Source organism: Colletotrichum fioriniae, assembly GCF_027942845.1.
Source record: "Colletotrichum fioriniae strain IMI 355084 chromosome Unknown scaffold_7, whole genome shotgun sequence".
Classification (NCBI taxonomy): Eukaryota; Fungi; Ascomycota; class Sordariomycetes; order Glomerellales; family Glomerellaceae; genus Colletotrichum; species Colletotrichum fioriniae.
Window position 1 is genome coordinate 2,265,039 of NW_027076843.1, and position 21,314 is coordinate 2,286,352.

At 53.7% G+C, this 21,314-nt stretch overlaps 7 protein-coding genes across 7 annotated transcripts; 3 read left to right on the forward strand and 4 right to left on the reverse strand.

Moving 5' to 3' along the window:
- Positions 1-1,094: 1,094 nt before the first annotated feature.
- VPS20 (Vacuolar protein sorting-associated protein 20) lies at positions 1,095-1,968 on the forward strand (the record flags this gene model as incomplete). The annotated part of the gene is made up of 3 exons (XM_053196328.1): positions 1,095-1,132; positions 1,288-1,651; positions 1,732-1,968. The coding sequence occupies 3 exons, from the start codon at positions 1,095-1,097 to the stop codon at positions 1,966-1,968; spliced, it is 639 nt and encodes a 212-aa protein (XP_053046191.1).
- A 2,565-nt stretch (positions 1,969-4,533) lies between these two features.
- N0V96_006770 (uncharacterized protein) lies at positions 4,534-6,990 on the reverse strand (the record flags this gene model as incomplete). Its single annotated transcript, XM_065757817.1, has 3 exons — positions 4,534-6,201; positions 6,260-6,532; positions 6,775-6,990. The coding sequence occupies 3 exons, from the start codon at positions 6,988-6,990 to the stop codon at positions 4,534-4,536; spliced, it is 2,157 nt and encodes a 718-aa protein (XP_065613734.1).
- Positions 6,991-8,078: 1,088 nt separating this feature from the next.
- On the reverse strand, positions 8,079-9,366 carry N0V96_006771 (uncharacterized protein; the record flags this gene model as incomplete). Its single annotated transcript, XM_065757818.1, has 4 exons — positions 8,079-8,293; positions 8,349-8,501; positions 8,555-8,977; positions 9,093-9,366. 4 exons carry the CDS (start codon positions 9,364-9,366, stop codon positions 8,079-8,081), a joined length of 1,065 nt encoding a protein of 354 aa, XP_065613735.1.
- Positions 9,367-12,400: 3,034 nt separating this feature from the next.
- On the forward strand, positions 12,401-13,456 carry N0V96_006772 (mitochondrial 54S ribosomal protein uL3m; the record flags this gene model as incomplete). Its single annotated transcript, XM_053196332.2, has 1 exon — positions 12,401-13,456. The coding sequence occupies one exon, from the start codon at positions 12,401-12,403 to the stop codon at positions 13,454-13,456; it is 1,056 nt and encodes a 351-aa protein (XP_053046195.1).
- Positions 13,457-13,703: 247 nt separating this feature from the next.
- On the reverse strand, positions 13,704-14,430 carry COA1 (cytochrome oxidase assembly protein 1; the record flags this gene model as incomplete). The annotated part of the gene is made up of 2 exons (XM_053196333.1): positions 13,704-14,191; positions 14,256-14,430. The coding sequence occupies 2 exons, from the start codon at positions 14,428-14,430 to the stop codon at positions 13,704-13,706; spliced, it is 663 nt and encodes a 220-aa protein (XP_053046196.1).
- A 578-nt stretch (positions 14,431-15,008) lies between these two features.
- On the forward strand, positions 15,009-15,830 carry N0V96_006774 (uncharacterized protein; the record flags this gene model as incomplete). Its single annotated transcript, XM_065757819.1, has 3 exons — positions 15,009-15,111; positions 15,219-15,522; positions 15,569-15,830. 3 exons carry the CDS (start codon positions 15,009-15,011, stop codon positions 15,828-15,830), a joined length of 669 nt encoding a protein of 222 aa, XP_065613736.1.
- Positions 15,831-16,072: 242 nt separating this feature from the next.
- On the reverse strand, positions 16,073-19,662 carry PHO81 (phosphate system positive regulatory protein pho81; the record flags this gene model as incomplete). Its single annotated transcript, XM_065757820.1, has 7 exons — positions 16,073-16,255; positions 16,311-18,100; positions 18,159-18,960; positions 19,025-19,075; positions 19,139-19,261; positions 19,507-19,587; positions 19,657-19,662. 7 exons carry the CDS (start codon positions 19,660-19,662, stop codon positions 16,073-16,075), a joined length of 3,036 nt encoding a protein of 1,011 aa, XP_065613737.1.
- Between the last annotated feature and the right edge of the window lie 1,652 nt (positions 19,663-21,314).

A 21,314-nucleotide genomic window follows, 5' to 3' on the forward strand; every position in this document is an offset into this window, starting at 1 on the left:
TATCCGTGAACATATCTACCTGTACCGCAGCCAGCATCATAGTCAGAGCGAATGCAAGAAGAGCAAGCGTTGCAGGCCGGACTTATATGTCGTGTTGGTTGTTTCTCAGAACCCTGCGGGACTGTATATCTCGTGACTGCTCGTATTGTTGCTGTCGCTCTCCCGTCTGCCATCCCATGTCATCACAACTTCAGCTTCATTTCACCGCACGCACTTTCCCGATCACATAAAATTACCAGTACAACGCGCACCACTTTATCCATTTGAGGTACGATGATTTTCGGTAAGTGGGTGCTCGGGTACAGATACATTTGTAAGTCCACGAATGCAAGTGAGATTGATTGGTCTCACTTGCTACTATGGGATGGCAACTGTACTCGTCTGATTATTCTTGAGTGGGATAATATCACGCCTGTCATTGCGTTTGGGATCAGGGTCAGTCCAACTGATGATGTTGAAGTAGAAACGGTCATGGGATGTGGTCGCCGCTCCAAACTTTAGAACCCCGCCAACCACCATCCGACAAAGATGTAGCTGGCGATACCTCTACTAAGATGAGGTAGGCAATAGTACTGAAGGCATGAAGTCGTAAACCGTTGGCCCGGTAACATGCATTACCTAAGACACGTTAGCTGCGCTCGTCGTAGCTTACCTGACTTTTGGGAACCTCAAACGGTCTTATCTTATCAGGGTCCGCAATCGCCCCCACCTGATACATGGGGGAAAGAGCAATGACGAACTGCCCGCCTTTCCAACCCGTCCACCCTCGGAGCACTCACAGCGGTGCCCCCAGTCCATCCTCCGTCGCAGCGTTGCGCCTCGAAACCGAGCCGGTTCAGGCACGAGACCCAAACCAACCTACCCTCCATTCCTCCTCCGTCACCGATCACCGGTATCGCGTGTCCGACTGACCGACCAAACTACCTCCGAAACCTCGCGCACCAAACACCTTGACAGGCACTTCATTCGCCTTTCTCCTTTGCCATACCCATACCCTCTTCGCAACGAAGTCGGTCCACCCTTCCGACGTCCTCCCAACCCACGAGATCATTACCCGAATCGCATAGTCCTACCGCATCATCCTCTTCTCCAAAATGGGCGGCAATACAAGTAAAGTCACCGCCCAGGACAAGTACGTTCCAAGCTCTTGATCCTACCGAATATCGCACGCGCGTGTGCGTGCGCATGCGACGCCCAATGATGCATGCGCAAGACTGGATGCGCCGTCACACATCCATCGTGTAAACCACACTTCGCTAACCTCGAACCCTTCTCCTCCTCCTCCAGGGCAATCCTAGACATGAAGCTCCAACGCGACAAGCTCCACCAGTACCAGCGCCGCATCACCGTCCTTACAGATAAAGAGACGGCCATCGCGAAGCAGATGCTCGCAAAGGGCGACAAACCGCGCGCCTTACTCGCCCTCCGCCGCAAGAAATACCAAGAGTCCCTCCTGCAAAAGACAGACGCCCAGCTCGAGCAGCTCGAGAAGCTCACATCGTCGGTCGAGTTCGCCATGATCCAAAAGGACGTCGTGTTTGGGCTGCAGCAGGGTACCAAGGTGCTCAAGGAGATACACTCCGAGATGGGCGGCATCGAGCACGTGGAGAAGCTCATGGGTGAGACGGCTGATGCTATCGCTTACCAAAGGGTATGGAATCCGGCCTTGATACTAGGTTCACGTGCGTTTGGGAAACTTGGCTAACATGTGCGTTTTTACCCACTCTACAGGAAGTCAGCGAGATGCTCGGCGGCCGTATATCAGTCCAAGACGAAGAAGAAGTCGAAGACGAGCTCGCCGCCCTCGAGGCCAGCGTCGCCGCCGAAGACGCCATCCGCAACCCGCCCAAGCCACACAAGCTCCCCAAGGTGCCCGACACGGAACTGCCGGTCCCGCAGGGCGCAGAGGAAGAGGAGCCCGAGGCGCAGCAGCCGATCCGGACGAGGCAACCCATGTTGGCTTCATGATGGGCATCTCTCTTTTGGCGTTGCCCTTTTCCGGCCTTTCTCATTTATTCTTAACAACATCTTTTCTTTACGTTCTTGATGATAAAGGGGGCCTCAAGCATGCGGGGAAACTTTTTTCTGGTTGCATTTTCATGGAGTTGAGGTTTGGAACCACGTCTTTTTTCACCCCCCACGTTTATCTACAGTACCTTGGTTGCTTCATCTCTGCGCGCGCGGCAATATGACACTAGACAGGGGCGGCGGGGGACGGTTCGCTATGTTTGCTTTTTTGGATTCATCAACTACACCGTTGCATTGTTTCGGAATGTGCCGTTACTTGGTTGCTAGAATCAACTCCCAGGGGGGTTTTCAATGCATATGAGCTGATGATCACATCGATATTACTTCAATCTTAGCTTAACAGCATGATGATGACTTGCTCAGCAATTAGTGTTCATTGACGATGGGCAAGTTGGGCCCTGGAAGGAGGTTCTCCTGCTTACCTTGAATTGTCAACGTCGCTGCATCACTTGTGTCTATGTCATGTTCCGAGATACACTCTCAACAATGCAAAGTCTTCAGGATACGCTAGCTGGATCTCGGCTTCACTGTAGTAAAAAGTCGTCATACGTTACCCAAGTTTATTTCGTTTCTCCAGCGCAATTCTCTTTTGCTTTAGAAGAAGACACGTGCGCGGGTCTCCAGGGTCATGGGGAACGTGGCAACTGGGGCCGCTGCAATGCTCAGAGACCGCAAGGGAATTCATGACAAGCAGGGCTCACTTCATCATCCACTGGCCGGTGGCGGTGTCTTTCTCGTAGGGCGTATTGCTGGGAGAATACTAGCAAAGCGCGAGGGAACAGGAAAAGGGGACTTTTCTTATAGGGGAGCATGTTAAAGGATATCTATAACATAGTATGCTCCTCCTTGGGAGATAAGGAAGAGGAGAGCAAAAAAAGTGACCATATCTCTAAATGCTTTTTAAAATTGCGTTTGAACCTTAACTTATAGCTAGGGATTAAAGCCATTGTAGCATTAAATCTGGACCTCATAGCGTAGCTATGATATACTTTATATACTTTATATATAAAAGATCTAAATACCTATATAACTTTAGTGCTGGGCCACGAGGGATTCGGTAGATATCCTATAAACATTTGATAGCTAATCGCACGCCGTATTCCAAACCGAATATTCACACGAACCCTCCAAATCCCCAAAGGTTCCTTCCTACTTTTCTGAGATATCTTATGTAAACCCCCCCAACTCCAATCCAGTCACCAGCCAGCAGGCGCCCGTCTAGGTCGACGGGTCAGGTCAAACTGGCCGGGTGGTGGAGTGATTTATGATCAACAATCAAATCGCCAACCAGCCTTACTCGACGACAGGCTGAGCGCATACGAGATACCCGAGTTCGAACCCCAGCATGAGCACCAAGAGAAGTAGCCCCAGTTCAGCACCGGGGGGGTGAACTCTTTTTTTTGGTTTTCTTCTATTATATATGGTACAGAGTAAGAACGAACTAGGCGTTGCCTACCAAGCTCACTCATCGTTCACACGTCCGGGAGCGGTTGATAGAGTGGTCTGCCAAACCGGATGCTCTGGGTACGTACCTGGTGAATTCGGTTCGAGAGGCAAGCAGCGATACGTATCACGGCCTTTAACAGACAATTGAAGGTTTCGAGAGAACCTGGAAAAGATAGCTGCCGTTCAATGTTTCTTCGCATCGACGTCGTTCTCGATGATGGCCTAATTGCTTGGTCGCCGTCTACCGGTATCCAAGGTATCGTCGACAAAAATTTGCCCACCTTACCAAGCCCGCGTACGCGCAAGACAGCCAAATGTTGTGACAAACGGGGATTCCAGACTGGGCTGTTTTGAGCGTGGCATCCTGTATTGGAGACCGATACTCTGTAGTCAGGACAGTTTCAACTGATCGCGAAGTCATGCAACGGTGCTTTCTTTGTGATGAATGCGATGTGGTTCTTTAACATATTCTCATTCGGCCGGGGCCGCGTTCCATCCCTAGTCCTCCACTAAGACGCAGACGAGAGCAATTTTTGCTCATCGACCATGGGTATCATATCTAACAACTCCTTCCATGCATCCTCCCCCAAGCTGTCACTGAATGACCAACCAACCCCTTCCGGCCCTGGACAGAAATAGACTTATACCTTGCCCGTCCGTCCACGACGATTCTCAAAACCCAAAACCTAAAATACTCGTTGACGGATGCTTGTAATCCCTGAACTCCATATACATGCTGTCGTCCCTTGTCCTTTTCACACATGCTTGCATGACCATTCCAATCATGAAAAGTGTCGGAAACCAATTCTGCACAGCCGTTACCTACTCAAGCACGATCACGTCGTCATTGGCGCGCGGCCACTGGCGCGGTGGTGCGCGAGGGGGTGATGGCCGATATCTGTCGGACCTAAATGGGTCCTCAAGCTGTTGAGCCGGCATGGCGTGTCGATAGACGGGAACGCCGTACGCTCCCTGCATCGGATGATGTTGCTGATGCTCATATTGCCTATACGTAATCCAGGTTAGTTGGTAGATCTCGAGTGCTCTAGGTACCTTGACTTACGCTCCACCGTACATGGGCGACGGGACTCCGCGCTGAGCAAGGTTGTCATTTCTGACCGCCTCCACACGTTCATAGCCGTGCGCCGGATAGGATACATCAGCGCGCGGCGGCCTCTCCACGCGCCTAACGTAGATGGCCTGCCCAGAAGGTTCAGCTGGTCGGTATGGCTGCGGCTGTTGGGTAGCCCGGTAGTCGTCGAGAAGAGGACGTCCATCAATACCGTATATCGAATGTCTGGGTTCGGCGACAGGGCGCTCTCTAAGTCGGAGAAAGCCCTCCTCTGCCAATCCATTCCGCTGATCGATATTGTTCTCCCGCAAGCGAATGAAGCCTTCGTCCATTGAATTGAAACGCTGTGGATCCGGGCCACGATCGCGTCCGGGGCGATGCACAGCGAGAATCTCAACGTCGGGGCCAAATCTGTCCCGAACGCTCTCGCCTGTGCCAAGAACGACTGTACCTTGGTGCACGTTGTGATCCTCAATCATAATAGGATTGGCTCTCTCTCCTGGAACACTGCCTTGACGTCGCCGCAGGTTGTCCTCTCGGTGGATGATTCTGTCAGCGTAAACCTGAGGTCGGGGAGGGCCATGATCTCGCGCGGGCTGCTGATACACAAGTGGGCGATGGGAATCCTGTAGCACATTGCGATGTGGTAATTCAAGCGGTTGAACAATGTCCTGGCCATCACGCAAAGGTCTCGCATGGATAGGATGACTTTGGTGAATGGGGGCTTGATGGACAAAGCGCTCCTCTCGCACCAGTGGGCCATGGGGGAGGGAGTTCAGACGCGGGTATAGCTCATCACCTCTGCGGTCCGTGAATTCCACCATGCCACGGGAATAGCGTGGTGGAGGTCTCATACCGTCAGGGGATCTTGGCTCAATGGATGGGTGGAGGAAATCTTGCAGCTGGTGGCTCTCTCGAGCGCGGGCACCTGCGTGGTTGGGAGGTGCAGGGGGCAGCCTCATCTGCGAACCCGCATGATTGATATGCTCCATGGGGGCTCTGTTCTCAATGAATTCAACAGGCGGACCCTGTTGATGCGCTCCGTTACTAACGGAGCTGCCCGCCTGGTTCATGCGATCATCAGGCCCGCGCTGCCGCTGTCTGGCGTTATCCCAGGCAGCGTTTGCAGCAGCCTCATAACGACTGAAGTTACGCTCACGATGCTTGGCCCGTCTGCGTGCCTTTTTGTAAGCCCTCCTGGACATCCCGGGCGTGGCAAGAAGCATCGGAGATCCTGGATGCGATGGTATCGCTGTCGACAAGCGTTTATCGCGGTTAGCGACGTTCTGGACTACGGCCGGTGTCGACAATCTGCCAATGTTGTTGGACCTGGTGATGAGCACCTCTGACGAATCGGAGTCGGGCTCCTCGTCCGAGTCCTCCTCGTCAGAATCATCGGAGAGAACCACCACCTCGCGAAGAATCTCGTCAAGCTGATCGCGACCGTTCTCGTCATCACCTCGCCACTTGACGAGAAAGTCCAGGCAGAGCTGTTCCGTAACTCGCCTGGCATTGTGCCAAGTTGTCTCCCTAAGAAGCTGGTCATATCTGGTATGGTTATGGCGAATGTGTGCCAGGACGGCAAGCTGCACTCGCCGCGACAGAGATAGTTCCTGCTGGAGCCCTACAACTAGGTCGCCTTTGAACTTTGTTCCCTGTAACAATTCGTTAGCACCTACCCATTTCACCCACAAACCTCACGGCATCACAAACCTTTTGAAAGGCATGATCGATGATTTGCTGTCGATCCGTATTCGGAATGCGAGGGAATAGCTCTCGTAGGGCGGCGTCTGCCTGCTTGTCGATGTCGTTCTGTTTCTCGGGAATCTTCTCAACCTGAGCGTCGCCTTGACCTATGAGTTCCGGCTCGTTGACACTGTCCAGTCCTAATTCCTCTAGCGCCCTATCCACGATATACTCGCGAATATGGTGTCCGACACGGTGTATTTGTTGGCTCAAGTCCGAGGCGTTATTCTTGGCCATGGTCTAGATCACAGCTGGTCAATAATCGTCTCCAGCGGCTATTAGTTTTCGGCATCGTCTTACCACAATGTAGACTGAGGCCCCCGTCTCTCTCGAGATGTCCTTGCAGCGCTCGGTCAGTTCAGGATTGCCAAGAGGGATATGCCTCATCCCAGGAGGCGGGGTTTTATTTGTTGTAATCTGGCGCAGTATTGGTTAGTCCGTTGGTCGGCAAGTGACGAGGGAACCGCCTCGGCGCGGCATACCTGGAAGAGCAGAGGCTTCTTCTTGTCTTTGTTCTCGATGAACTCGAAATATGACTGGTGTTTGCTGTTGTTGACCACAGTGACCGGCTTCGCGGCGACGAGTCCTGGCGGCAGCGGCTGGCTGCGATCAATGGCTTTATTGATCTTGCCAGCCTTACGGTGGCGGTCCTTGGCCGTGGTACCCGGGCCAGGGTGTGGTTTCTTCTCTCTCCCCATGTCTGATGATCCTCCTTTGTTATCAGCTTACCATGGTGGTTCGGAGACCAAGTGCCGTCTAATGCTGCCCCTCGGGAAAAGAAAAAAGATGATGAAAAACGACAGTTAGTGAGAAGGATGACAATCTTTGTCTCGCACCAGAGCCAACACGGAGACGGAGTGGTGTTCCAAGTCAAGTACGTCAGGCCAGGAAGGCGCGTCCGCAAAGTTGCACCTTCTTCCCGAAGGCGTCGACGTCAGCAAGTAGGTACTTGCTGCGCGCGAAGGAAACGGTAAAAGCAGTGTTCACGCAGAGCGGTAGACAAGAAGGAAAGTTCCAATTTCCAGTCGGCGGAGACTCGGAAATCTGCGACTCTTCAAAAACAGGTGCGGCAGGAGCTCGTTGCACTTGGATAAGGGCGCGCGGGCGGCGGTGCTTGGATGCTAAATGCGTGAAAGCAAAAGGTCACAAGTCACGACGAAAACGCCAGGGCTGGTTGAGGCAAAGTAGTGCCCGTTGAAGACGCAGACGCAGGAAGGCCCAAAAGAGGTCGGGTCGCAACTCCGATTCCTGTGAGGTACTATCTGCACGTGATGATAGTGGCGGGGTGTTGATGCACGGGCCCACCGATCTTCAGCTAGGTGCGTGAACTTAGGCATGCTTAATTGCCTACCTTGTCTAAAACCATATACCGAGATTAAGCGCCCGTAAGGTAGGTACGAAGGAATCGTCAAGAGGCTGAGCAAGGGAGGTCCAAAAGGGCAAGCCGAGGTTGTTTCAATCGAAACTTTATGAGAGGATACGTCTAGACCCTCACTTGCTTATAAGGCGCGCCAATGTTAAAGGCATGAACAACCGTCGAATCCCACACACTGGATGACCTGAGGTCATCAAATGGAGCATCGCAATTCTTTTTCAATAACTGTCATTTGATTGCAGTCGAATCCAAACTACAACTTGGTTCCTGTCCTTGCTTCCATTCCATTGTCCCAAGTACGCTCAGTGATTTACATCAACCACTGAGCCAAAACGCCATCGACCATTATGTATGCGCTTGTTCAACTGCGATATTCACAGCTAGCAGATAGTTCATGCAAATTATCATTTCTTAGTTGTCATCCAGGGAGTTGAGATGCTTCTTCGTGAATTCGAAGGCAGAGAAAAAGATGGCGTTGACGACGCATGAGCGACCCATCGAAACCCCTAGTCCGCGATACATATTTCGTTTGAAGAATTCAATCTTCGGCGGCGGCTCAACCTGTTGCCCTTTCGAGTACAAGAGAGAGTTTCGCTGGTAGATACTCTTTGCCGAGTCGATGGGGTCTGCCAGAGTATTAGTGTCACTTGCCCGAGGTTCTTTAGCACCAGAAGCACATACATATCATCGCCCAGGATACTATCCCGCACATGCCCCCAGAGATGACAACCGCAAATTTGTTAGTTGTTGGGTGGTCACCACCGAACGTAGTTCCGAGCTGCTTTCCGCTCTCGTAGACCATGAAGTAAATGGCCGTACCCAAAGTATCTCGCACTGGAATGGTCAGCTGAGGGTTTTGATGGGGTTGTACGCCTGGGCAGACTTACACAAGTGCAAGTTGAAGCCAGTGTAAAGCCCCAGAGCACCCCTATGACGAACAATGTTGCGCATGGTCTTGAATGTGCCCTTATTTTGGTAGCTTGCTGCAACCTGATGTCCATTAGTGGCGCGGCAATTTGCTTCCTTGAGCTTTTGCTGGTCTGACAACAAGACAGCCACCTGCGCGCTGAGCTTGGTCAGCTCAAAGGGGCAGGCGAGAAGCGTGATGCATGAGCCGGCGGTGGCGCCGGCGGCTCCAAAACAGGCAATGGAGTACAAATTCGGATATGTGCCTTTCTTATTCACATGTTGCAGCACGTCGAATCCCAGGGCGTTCTTAACCCAGCCCGAGTAATTGTGTTTGGCGCGTTGGTAAATCGAAAAGGACATGGTTCGGACGAGTGTGATACTGGCCATTGGGGCAAGGACGCCTGGTGAGGGGCAAAAGAAGGTTAGTCAATGGGATCATGACTTGAGGCGAGATGAGGGGTCGCGTGTACAAGGGAGGTGGAGGAAGAGGGACAGAGGGAAAGGGGGACTCCTTACCCCGAAAGAAGCCTCTCAACTTCTCGGTGCGGTATGTGTGCCTCACACAATCGAGGAAGCCTTCGTATCGGTAGGTCTGCATTCGCGTTTTCACGCTATCGAGGGGAAAGGCGAGGACAGTCGAGAACATGCTCGACGTGCTGGCGGCGATCTCGGTGCGGTAGCGCTTGACCAGCCTCTGCGGGCGCTCTTCCTGAGCTCGAGGCATGATCGCAGTCGGTTGACGGGCCGGAACATGGTGTATTTGGTGATATTCGGCTTCTGTCGCTGGCATGCTTCTAGTAGTGACGGTATGGCAGCGCCTTCAGACGGTGATCTCGTGAGGAGAGATCAAGGTCTTCAGCGCGGTCGTGATACGGCCCTTTGCCAGTTGGGGTTTTGGTCCATCCAGACCGCGCAGCAGGTGGAGTTGCGGTGGTGTGGACGAGCGACAAACAGGGTGATGAGGTGACGGGGTCGCGAAGTTTGGAGGATAGACGGCGAGAAGTAGAAGGGAAACAGAGACGATGATGTTGATGACGAGTCGAGCGGTCAGAGATGTGAAAAGAGCTGTCTTAAGGCAGTCTGGGGAATCGAGAGCTGAACCCCCGGGAATTGACGCTGTTGTGCCCGCTAACCATGAGAGATTTGCGGGTTAAGATGAAAGAGAGAAGAAGGGAAGAAACGTCGAAGAGCAAGTAAGGTAGGCGTGAACTACGGATACTTCAGAGGTAACTCGGATTGCGGGGTCGGCAGTGGGAATCTACGGCGTAGAAAGATACATCCGCATCACAGACTCTTGTATTCGTAGGGGCACATCAGCTAAGTACTTCGTTAAAGGTACGATTACGACCACAACTAAATACCTACAGCACCCAACCTTGCCTTTCCCTGACCTCATGGCAAGCTCAGTCCAGCACCTGGCCCCCCTCATCCTCCCCTTCCTACCTCAATTTCAGTGACCGGGAGAGGTTCCGACTCTGCGATGTTTGTATCAGGAGGTACCTTCAAAACGACAACCATTCCCAAGCTGCAGGACCAGGGCAGTTCGTGGTGCGGAAAGCTGCATCCTTTCCGCACCTGGGAGGCCCCCCCTTGGCCCCGCTGAGCGACCAGTCGTACCATTGCTGATTGGTATCTCCAGGACGCACCCACGCACCTCACTTCGCAGCAGCAGCAGCAGCAGCAGAAGAAGATACCTTTACCTTAGTGTCTGGGTCCACTGAAACGGGACCAGGGCCCCGTTGGATCTCCAACGATTCTGCGCTTCTCATTCGTTCCTCTCGGTAGCGGCCGCTAACACCAATCAGCCCAGATTGGCCAGTCTTGCCATCTCAAGAATCCACCGTCACAAGCCAGACTGCCAGTGACGCCTCTCCCAGTCTCCCTGGTGGGCTATCTCGAGTGTCACTGAGTGTTTTCTCACCCGAGCTTTGGGCACATCGTACTTATCCAGACGGACAACTCGGTCGACCACCTTACGACAACAGCGGGTCAGTTTCACGGGGCGAACCATATTGTTTCCGAATTGGGTATTTTTGGTATTCAAAAACAGATTCTCAAGGGAACCACTCTTTTTATATATCTCCCCGTACCGGCAAAGGGCCGACCACCACCGCCCTGGCGGCCGAGACTCTTGGCTCCGACACGGGGGGGTGTACACGGGGGTTCGCCTCAACTCTTCCCCCTCAACCCTCAGCTCAGTCCTTGAAGATTGGGCACCTCACTTCTCGCTTACCTCTCAACCTTTGGGGCAGAACGCCCGCCATGTACGACAAAACGTCATTTCCCCTGAGGTCCAGCCATCTAAGTCCCTAACCATATGCCCCCATTAACCTTACGACGGTTTTCTCCGTTGAGTGACACTGTCTCAAGATCTCTGGCCTCATTCGGGGAAACTGAAGCAGCGTTCCGCAAGAGGCGAAGAATCATGAGCTCATGAACAGCAAGAAGCAACATAGAAGCGGGCGCCAGCAGCGCTTCGCCAGCAAATTATCGACCATGCAACCATCAACAGCTTAGACGGCTGCTCCAACCCTCACGTAGCCAAACGTGCTAGCCAACCACAGGTGAGCCGTTTCACTTGCTGACCCCGCGCATCTGCAGATCGCCCGCCTGGCAAAGGTCGCACCAGCGATCGTTTCTCTTCCCAACGACAGTTTCCTCCAATGGCTTATCCTCGGATATGCGAATAGGTACTGCATCGCGACGTCTCGGGCTTATCATGGTCCGTTCCGTCCTCTAACTGCCGCCTTTCCACCCTGGCACCACAACAAGCCTCTATGCATGGTATCTGGGCTGATGATCCCGCCTGGGCGTGCTGAGATGGGTCAGTTACTCAAACCTGGGCCGGAGATGTCTCCATCAATGCCTGCGCTTCCAGTGAGATGGAGCCGTCCGTCTGAAAGCCTCAGGAATGAGTAAAACTGCAATCATCGATGACAACGAGTGCGGGCGTGCGAGTAACTATTCGACCAAGAATACTGTGACTTGCCCGAGATCATCATCTCAGTCGAATACCCATCGACTTATTCAGCATGTTTATCGTCATGTCATAGTGATTGTATACTGTAGCCTTCATGTTGTTGGCCTCTTGGATGCTAAATGATTCAACGTCAGCAACCGAATCTCTCGCACCCGAAAAGAAAGAAAAAAAAACCAAGAGGAAAAAAAAAAACCACTCACACGTCCTTGCCCCGAGATTCCGAGTCTTTGCGAAAGCTGACCTTCCACGTATCCATATTCTGCCTCTCCCACGCCACGCGGACGAGGTTCTTGAGAACCTTGTGCTCGATACCGGCCTCTTTGCGAGCCGCCTGTATGAACCAGAGTGTTCTCTTGGAAACCTCCGGGTCCCACACCGCGTCTTTATCGCGAAACGACGCTCTCAGCTGGTTGCGGACGGTGTACCTGTGCGGCGGTGCGAATTGGACCGCTCGTAGGAGCTCACGGTAGAGATGTCTGTAAGCATGGATGATGGGTGTTTTATCCATCTCAGCCAAATGTAGTGCCCTTGATATAGAGAATAAGTTTGGTTGGAATATAGTGGATCTTTGCGCTTCAGATGTTTGTCAATCAAATAAAGAAAAACGATTGTTTACTTGAGTATTCTGATTGATCGCATAGTTATTCTTTGAAAAAGTGAGAAAAGACCCTGGCATGAGCTCCCGCGAAGCTCAGTGACCATTTCAATTCAAGGAGGTGCACGGGCCACTTCAAGATTTCCACCCCAGGCACTCAGATCCGACCTCAACTCCAAAAAATTCCATCGCCGACCTCACACCAGACCACCTCAATCCGCCCTCAATCCCACCCCCCGGCCATCCACCATGGCGCCCCGACTACCCCCGAGCTGCCTCCAGCTCCTCCGATCGACCACGACGACGACGACGATATCAAACACCTGCTCCGCCGCCGCCAATGCCTCGGCCGTCATCGCCCCACGCCTCCAGCTCCTCCCTTTTACCGCGAAGCGTGGCGTAAAGTACGGCTGGTCCACGGCGCCCAAACGCAGCAAGCCCACCCGTTTCAACCAGCCCACCGCTGGCCTCCCCGTCCTCACCACCGGTCCCGCCGCCGCCCTCGCCCGCCGCGAGAAGACGACGCCTCTCCGCACCGGCGTCCTCGCCGTCAAGAAGGGCATGACGGCCGTCTACTACGGCAAGAAGCGCGTCCCCTGCACCGTCCTCCAGCTCGACCAGGTTCAAGTCGTCGCCAACAAGACCCGCCCGGACAACGGCTACTGGGCCGTCCAGATCGGCTCCGGCTCCAAGGAGCCGCGCAACGTCGAGAGGCCGATGCTGGGCTATTACGAGGCCAAGGGCATCGCGCCCAAGCGCCACCTGGCCGAGTTCAAGGTCCGCACCAAGGAGGGCCTGCTACCCGTCGGCGCCCAGCTGTTCCCGGACTGGTTCCAGACGGGCCAGTACGTCGACGTCCGCTCCAACAGCCGCGGCATGGGCTTCGCCGGTGGTATGAAGCGCCACGGCTTCGCGGGTCAGGAGGCGTCCCACGGTAACTCGCTCAACCACCGCACCATCGGTACCACCGGTCCCTCGCAGGGTTCCGGTTCCAGAGTCATGCCTGGCAAGAAGATGCCCGGTCGCATGGGTAACGAGCGCGTCACGGTGCAGAACCTGACGGTGCTCAAGGTGGACAATGAGCTGGGCGTCGTGCTCGTCAAGGGCGCCGTCGCGGGCCCCAAGAACTGCATCGTCAAGCTGCAGGACGCCGTCAAGAGGAAGGCGCCGGCGCTTCCTTACAGGCAGGACAAGTTGAAGGAGCTGTTGGAGGCCAACGTGGACGGCGAGGCTAGATTGCAGGAGGCCAGAGAGAGGCACTTGGTGCTGAAGAAGGAGAGGAAAGAGCTCCCGGCACTTGTATAGATATCATCCACCCCCCATTTTCCCCCACTGTTTTTTACGAAAGTCTGTGTACTATACATGTTGTACATTTATCACCCCCTTAAGAGAGGCGCATAGCTTTAGGGTCATTATCTCGCCCGACCCGAATTTCAACCCAATGACTTGAGCTACCTTGGCCCCATGCATGCTTTTGATGATGATTCCCCTCAAGAAACCTTGAACTGACCGTAGGGCTGCCGTATATTCAACGGGCCTTCCATGTCTCTTCTCATTTAATGTTCTGCCTGAATCCCCTCGTCTCCGCCGCCGACACCACAGCCTCGAGATCATCATCACTCAAGTCATCCCCCGGAATAGAACCCTTGAACGGGTCCGCCCCGTCGAGCAAATCAATCTTGCGCCCGTCGGGCGTCTCCAAGCTCCACTCGGTCGTCTCAAACAACCCCTTGTGCGACGTCCGGTAGCTGGCGAACTTCATGACGGCCTCGTTGCGGGAACCCTTGACGCTGAAGCTGATGTCGATGCGGCCGTGGAGCTGATTCATCTCGCCGGCGATCCAGGGGATCTGGTGCTTGAACTGCACCTCGTCGCCGAGGTACTCGCGGGCTTTCGGGGAGGTGCGGAGCGCGTAGAGGGTCGAGGCGATGACGGGGGAGGAGGACTTTTGGTAGTTGAAGATTGCGATGCTGCTGAGGGCGATGGCGGCGGCGAAGAGGGGGAGGGTGCGGGACCAGCGGAAGGTGATTTGGTTGAGGTCTGTTTTTGTGGTCAGTGGATGGACCATGGGAAGAGAGAGAGGGGGGGGAGACGAGCAGCTTACCTGGGAGTTCTCGGTCTGCGCGCCGCTCCATCAGCGGTCCTGACCCGGGCTTCGGCGCTGCGGTCGCCCATCTTCTTTGAGCCTGCGCTCTGAGCTGCTGCGGCTGCTGCCGTTGCCTCGCGGCGGCACTGCGCAGCGAGGAGGCGAACCTCCTGGTGACTGTGTTTGAGAACATGCTGGAAAGTAAAAACTCCCCGGTGGAAACGAAAGCGTCCTTTGAGTGGAATCGGGGCTGCCGCGTAGGTGGGTGATGTCGGTTCGGATTTCGTGATGCCGGGGCGTTTGGTCTAAGGTAGGTCAAATTCTCGGGATGCTCCGAATCAGACCATGCAAGTTCGGTCAGTTCGGTCGGTCGGTCTCGACTCTCGGTGGGCGGGCCAAAGCTCTCTCTAGGAAAATTCCCGGGGTCCTGGCGCGGGCGTTTGGGGAGGAAAGAAAAAAAGCAATCGATAAACAGTAACCAATCAAACCCCAGATCTAGGACCCCTGTCGCACATTGTCCAGCTGTCGCGCGTCATAAGGCTGAGTGGTCGGTCACGGCCGGCCCCCTCTGCAAGAGGTAAGCTCCATCTACACCTTTCAACACCTTTACCTGAGGTAGCCCACCTACCTAGGCTTCTACAAATCTGTCTTCATCGACTGGACTCGTCAACACGTAGACCAGGCGTTTACGCCTCTACTAGCTACGACATCAATACAAAACACCAGCAACCCCCGCTATAACCCATCGCGCATCTGAAAACCACCTCCAAAATGGCAGAACCTCGAGGCGCGGCCGCTCGTCTGCGGCGTACATTCCACTATCCCACAGACGACGACTCGGCAGACTCACAGCCAGAAGCTATGGACGAAGAGGGTACGACACAAAAATAACACACTCAAAAGCCTCACTCCCAATCCTCCCATCCCACCCTGTTCTTTTTACCTCTTACATCAAACTCTAACACAAACCCCCAAACGCAGAACAAGAAACCCTCATCCGCCGCCTCGCAGAAGACAACGCAGCCCGCAACGCCCAATTCGCAACCGCCCTCCTCGCTCTCCCCCTCCTCACAACGGTCCCCTACCTCTTCAACCCTAGCCCGCCTCTCCGCCCCGCTCACCTCCCTCCTCTCTTTGACATCCCTCCTCTCGACCGCCTACCTCCTCCACACCCAACCCCCAGGCGCGACAGGAATCCCCTGGCTCGACGCCTGGTCCCGACCAAAGACCCCGCGCCCCAGCCCGGCCTCCTCGCTCGAGTCCTCGACCTCATCCGTCTCTGGCGGTCCGTCGTCCTACCAGCCCATCCAAACGACGCAGAGGAGACGCAGGCGGAGCTCCTTCTCTTTCGCTGAGGAGCAAAAGGGGCCCCTGGAGCTGTATCTGCCGTACCTCAACCTCGGGCTCTGCGGTATGCTCATCCTGGCGGGCTTGGCGACGAAGTCGACCGAGAAGGCTTCGTTTGGCCACGTGGGGTTGGGGAACTTGCCCGCTATAGTGTACATCGTCGTTCTGGTCGCAAAGGTGGTCATGGGCAGCGTCGATCCGGAAAAGGAGTTGGCCGCGCTCAAATACGGGTTCAAGGGCGCGTAAGGCCCATGACATAAACAAAAATAGCTACGTGGTGGTGGGATGTGTATTGTTCTTTTGTTTTACTACGAATACCACGGGACGGAAGGAGTTAACTTTACGACTTATGCTGGAATGACGACGCAACTATCATGCAGCGAGCGCGAGAAAGGAATGTCCAATGGTCGGGCTACCACAAATCGAGATTGAAAAAGGTGCACACACAAGTCTATTAACTTTTGCTGACACGTAATTATACCAATCTACTACACATCTAAGGATTCGTTGAAGCGCAAGACGCCGTGACTTTTCAGGACACCGTCCACTCCCTTGGGCAGTCGCGGGAACGGATCGGTCAGAGAATTTGTTGACGACGGATCCAGTGACTTGTCTGTGACCAGCGCAAGACCGTGCGACTTGATGGCGTCCACCAAGGCGGGGACCATTTCCTGTTGTACGGTCAGTAAGAATATCACAGCTATCCACACAAAGGCTCAAACGTACCAAAAGCCGTGAGCAGCAAATTAAGCCCATGAAGTTGTTGCCCTGCGCAACCCGAACCACCTCCTTGATTGAAGCAGATCTTCTGCCGTGGCTCTGAATGATGTCTGGCGGCGCCATGACATCCTCCCGTCCCAGATCGTTGCACAGGAACACGGGGAAGTTTGGCTGCTTCCAGTTGAGTGCTGTGCACATGCTCGGGTTATATGAACTGAACACCACAGAACGAACCGACTCGAGCGACTGAGCTCGCTGAGCGCGGGCGTGATCAAACACAATGGTGAGAAGAGAGTCGACGAATGTGTTCAGATCCAGTGATGGGCCCAACCCCAGTGACCTCTCCTCGTCCAGTGACGGGTACAGAATCTGGATGTTGACATGCATGCCATGCGGGAGCAGAGCCAGCGCCTCGTTTAGAGGGATACCCGCTGTCGCAAGAACCCGATGGACGTCCGCAATTGCGTCCAGAGGCCTCGTTGGTAATGATGCCAGTTCGGCTCTGCTAGGGCTCTTTGACGTAATCGTATTGAACTGCTCCATTGTCAATCTTGAGATGGGCAGGTCAATTCCACCACATGGTATCGTCCATCTCGGCCACAAGACTGGAACACCATCGCTGGTGTGCTGAACGAAGAGTTGGACAAAGTCGCCTGACAAACTCGAACCAGTCACAAACGTGCTTGGACTGCGGTCGAATTGGCTTGTCGCCTTCCAATATGTTTCGAAATCCGTAATCTCGAGTGGCTTGCCGTTGAACGGCTTGATGACCTGAGTGTGGAAGCTGATCTGGCCAATTGCTCGTAATCTTGGATCGAACAGGGGCAGACAGCACTTTCCAGAGCTACTAAGCAGCGCCTTGAAGGTATTGGGAAGGGCCACCGTCTTCGCAATAATCTTGGCGCCGTAGGTAGGAAAAACGTCGAAATCGAGAGTGAATGACTCCAAGTTATCGATTTGAAAGGAAACAATACGGGTATCTTCTTGAAATGGCAGCATAATATTCTTCGGGATGAGATCGGAAACCTTTGACGAGATGGTGAGTCGGGCAGCAGGGTACTTCCCGTCATGGAAGAATACTAGGGGTTGATCCCCATTTTCCTCGAAACTGATCTGGATGACCGTCTTGGTATCCAGGAAGTTATGTCCGTACCGGCGCAACGGTATTATTGGCGGCGGCAGCTCAAGTTCGGGGATGGCATCCGGGTCTAGGGCCATCGGGTCGGGCCCGCTGCTCATCATTGGTCCCAATCCGGGCTGCATGATCATGGGGCTTGCCTTCGTTCTTGCGTTGTACGGAGCAAGCAATTGCATGCACTCGAGGTGGCCTTCCCATACAGCGTAATACATTGCTGGCAGGTCCTTTTCGTCGACGATGTTGGGGTCGGCTCCGACATCCAATAACCCTTGGAGGCAGGGAACGTTGCCTTCACTCGCGGCATGAACCAAGGGCGTCCATCCGTACAGCTTGTCGACCTGATCGAGATTTGCTCCAAAGTTCTTGAGCAAAAGTAGGAGCTCTGGCCTTTGGCCTGACCGAGCTACAAGGTGTTGGGGGTAGAGTCCTTCAGCGTCGGGAACGATCTGTGCTCCATGCTGGAGGAGCATTTCCACAATTGCCAACGAGCCATGCTCGCAGGCAAGGTTCAACGGTACGTGGTCTGCATCAGAGACAGGGTCGATTCGAGCGGATTTTGCCAGCAGTCGCTCGACGCACTGCAGGTGACCGTGGATGATTGAGTGTACCAGAGGGGTAAAGTTGTCATGGTCGATCAAATCTATCGTCGAAGTATCTGCTGCAAAGCTATGTTAGCGAATACACAACCATGCTACATGTACTTGTATAGGTCTCACCACTAGTCAGGGCATCGAGCATGTCCAAGCGTCCATGCATACTGGCATAGTGCAGCGGAACCCTGCCATACACATCGGTACGACTGACAGCAACGCCTTTTGCCAGGCCGTATTCGAGAACAAACGAGTTCCCGTAGATGGCGGCTTGGTGCAGGCAATTCCGTTCGTTAATGTCATCCTCCGACTGTATGTCGACCAAGTCCGTGTCGAGGAGAGCTTGTAGAGTCTCTTTAGGCGCTTCGTGGATGGCAGCGAGGAACGTTCTGGTCACTCTCTCCATCAAAGAGATGTCGGAGCCCGAGGATGAGCTAGCAGCCGTCCTCATTCGAATCAGCAAATCCCTCAACGCCTCGAGGTTCCCGGAGATGACCGTGTCGAGTAGTAGTGTGTCCGCATCACCTTCGTCGGTTCCAAGCAGATGCTGGCTGCTCACGATATGATCACTGCGAGGTTCAAAGCTGACATTGTCACCCTCTGCCCAAGCTCCCAGTTCTTGGAGACTAGTGGTGGCCTGGTCGGATAGTTCGCTGATGACGGTGGCATTGAAGAAGGGCTGGACCTCGACTGCTCTGGATAGGTAGAGTTCCTTGGTTTTCGACTTTGATGTCTTGTCCCACTTTTTGAGGATCTTGGAGAAGGCAGTTCCGTTGATCTCAACAAACTGTTGCAGTTTGTTCAAGTCGCTGGCAAACTGTTGGAAGCCCTCTTCGAGAGTTGTGAACTTGGCTGAACGTCTGGAAACACCATTGCGAGACTGCAACACCTTCTTCTTGTCGAGAAGGGTCTTCAGTCGTACCTTGAGCTAGGCGGGGGTCAGTTCTGGCAGGACAGGGTCATCGCATTAGACGAGAGAGATTATTGCATACCTCTGCCTCCTTTTGTAGATAAAAGGCGTTGACCTTTTCGAGCTCTCGTTCCTGTACGAGAGTCAGTAAGTACGGTGGGAAGTTCATCGCACTGACCCATAGCCGGATACATACCAATTGGAAGAAAAATGTGGCCTTGTTGGCCTGAAGGGCAGCCTGGGAGTCTATAGATATTGCGGAGCGGAGAGGGTCATGTTGTGCGCTCAGCGTTGGCGTAGCCGACAATTTCTTGATCAGCTAGTAGCGAATGTCAGTGGTAACGTCCGATATGATTAGCTGTTGCCATGGGGGCTTGCTCCATTCACCTGCCCCTGACGGGACAGTGTCGGGTACCGAGTTGACTAAATTCTAGAGGGTGGTTTTTTTTTTCCTTTTTGTGGTTTGCATACCAAGCTTCCTGCCAATGCGGAAGAGAAGCGAGAGAAAGGGGTAACAAAGGGGAATAGAGACTGAAGAGGGAACTGCCGAACCACGAAACGTACCTTTTTGAGAGCCTTGTAGTTGACAAAACTAGCGGCATACTCTGGAACTTCAAGCTGACGCTTCTGAATCTGCTTGCCGAACTTCCTGTTGGTATATTAGCCTACGTTCGCCAGTGAGAGTAAACTAGGAATTAGCTAGGGCTAAGAGACTGACATGATGGACAGACGCCCGTGGGATCACGGTGTCCAAAGCTTATCGTTGTAAGAGACAGCAGTCTATGTGCCCTCCAGTATGGCAAGCTGACAGTGGATGTCTGCAGGGAGAAAGCTGATGACAGCAGGAGGCTCTGCGGACGTGAATATGCGTCGGCGGCAGGCAAGCAAAGTAGCTACTTGCACAAGGGTATGCTGAGTGACGTCGCCTCTTAGCAGAGTTATGTAGAAGAGCTGCGGGTTAATGTAGAGAACCGCACGTGGGGTGCTCTTCAGTGGCGCAAGCTGATGGGATGAGGAGTTGAGAAAATCAAGGCCCTTCTTGGCAATCAGCGAAACAGAAGCCTGCCGCGTAAGGTAGCCAGGATAGCGGGCAAAGACAAGCGAATATCCAAGTTGGGGCAAGGAATAGAAGCTGTTGCTTGAGTTAGAATCTGAATGTCTAGACTAAAGGGGACGACGGGCGGGAGATATCCCTCGTGCAATAAGATGACCGCTTGGCCAGTAGAGCCGTCAAACTAGCTATGGCTGAAAAATTGAGCACGCAGAAGGAAGAGGAGGAGCCCAAAAGCAGTATCTGTAGAGACACTAGGTCATAGCGAGCAAGATGGGTAGTAGGTGGGGGTATTCTGAAGCTATCCCGGGCATGCCTCGGTGACAACCAGGCTATGAAGAAAGAGGGGCAACAACGCACGCGGCTCTCAGAACATGGGCATGGTCAGGCGGTTGCTCTGAATAGGTGCCACAAGTAGGTAATAGTTATTGATGCCAGACACTGCGTGGGGGCAGGGAGGACGATGAATGGTTGCAGGTACTAGCCGCCAGTGGATGACAATATACCATGTCAGCGCCAGTGTCGGCTGGCGCATCCGTTTTTTGTCTCCGATGAGGAAAGCAACCTACTACGTAGGCCTGAGCTGACCCAGAACCAGATCTAGTTACGGGTTGAACGGGGTGTGAGGTTAGGAAACCGAGGCGCGGCCAAGGACCAGAACCTCGTCTCGTCCAGGGTATTGGCTCCGTTTCCTGCTCTGACTGGGGAATAAGACGAAATGAATGCGTCGTCAACCGTAGTGATAGGGACCATGCAAAGGAAGTATTAAAACATGAATCGAGAGGTAGAAAAAGAGGTGATGTGGGTAGGAGTGTAATCAAGAAGAAGGCAAAGGCAACAAACGATAAACAGACTTGCGCCAAATCGGAGCAGATCACGAGATTGATTGTTGAGAGACATTCATGCTTACCGGTCAAGATAGCAGATTTAAGCAGTGATTGCTTCAACCTATGCTCTTTTGGATGAGAATAGTGACGTCTGAAGTTGTAGTGAGTTGCGGCCGTGGCGTATGCGTCTTTGTTGGTGTCGTGTGAGAGTGAGTTCGAATTAGGCAAACCGAGGATAGGTCAGATGAGTGAGTGGTATGGTTCTGCAACTCTACCTCATCGGTATGTCGAAGTTTGCAGTGGCGGCGGTAAGAATGACAGCAACCCAGATCTAGACTTCGGATTTGGGGAGTGGTGAGTGAGAAGTGAGATGCGACTCTAGAAACCTAAGGTAGGTTCGAAGGGGTCCAGATCAGGAGGTACTCTGTATGTGTGTGTATCTACCTTTCCTCGCCTCTCTCTCAAGACGATGGGCCAGCAGGGCAGGCCGTAGT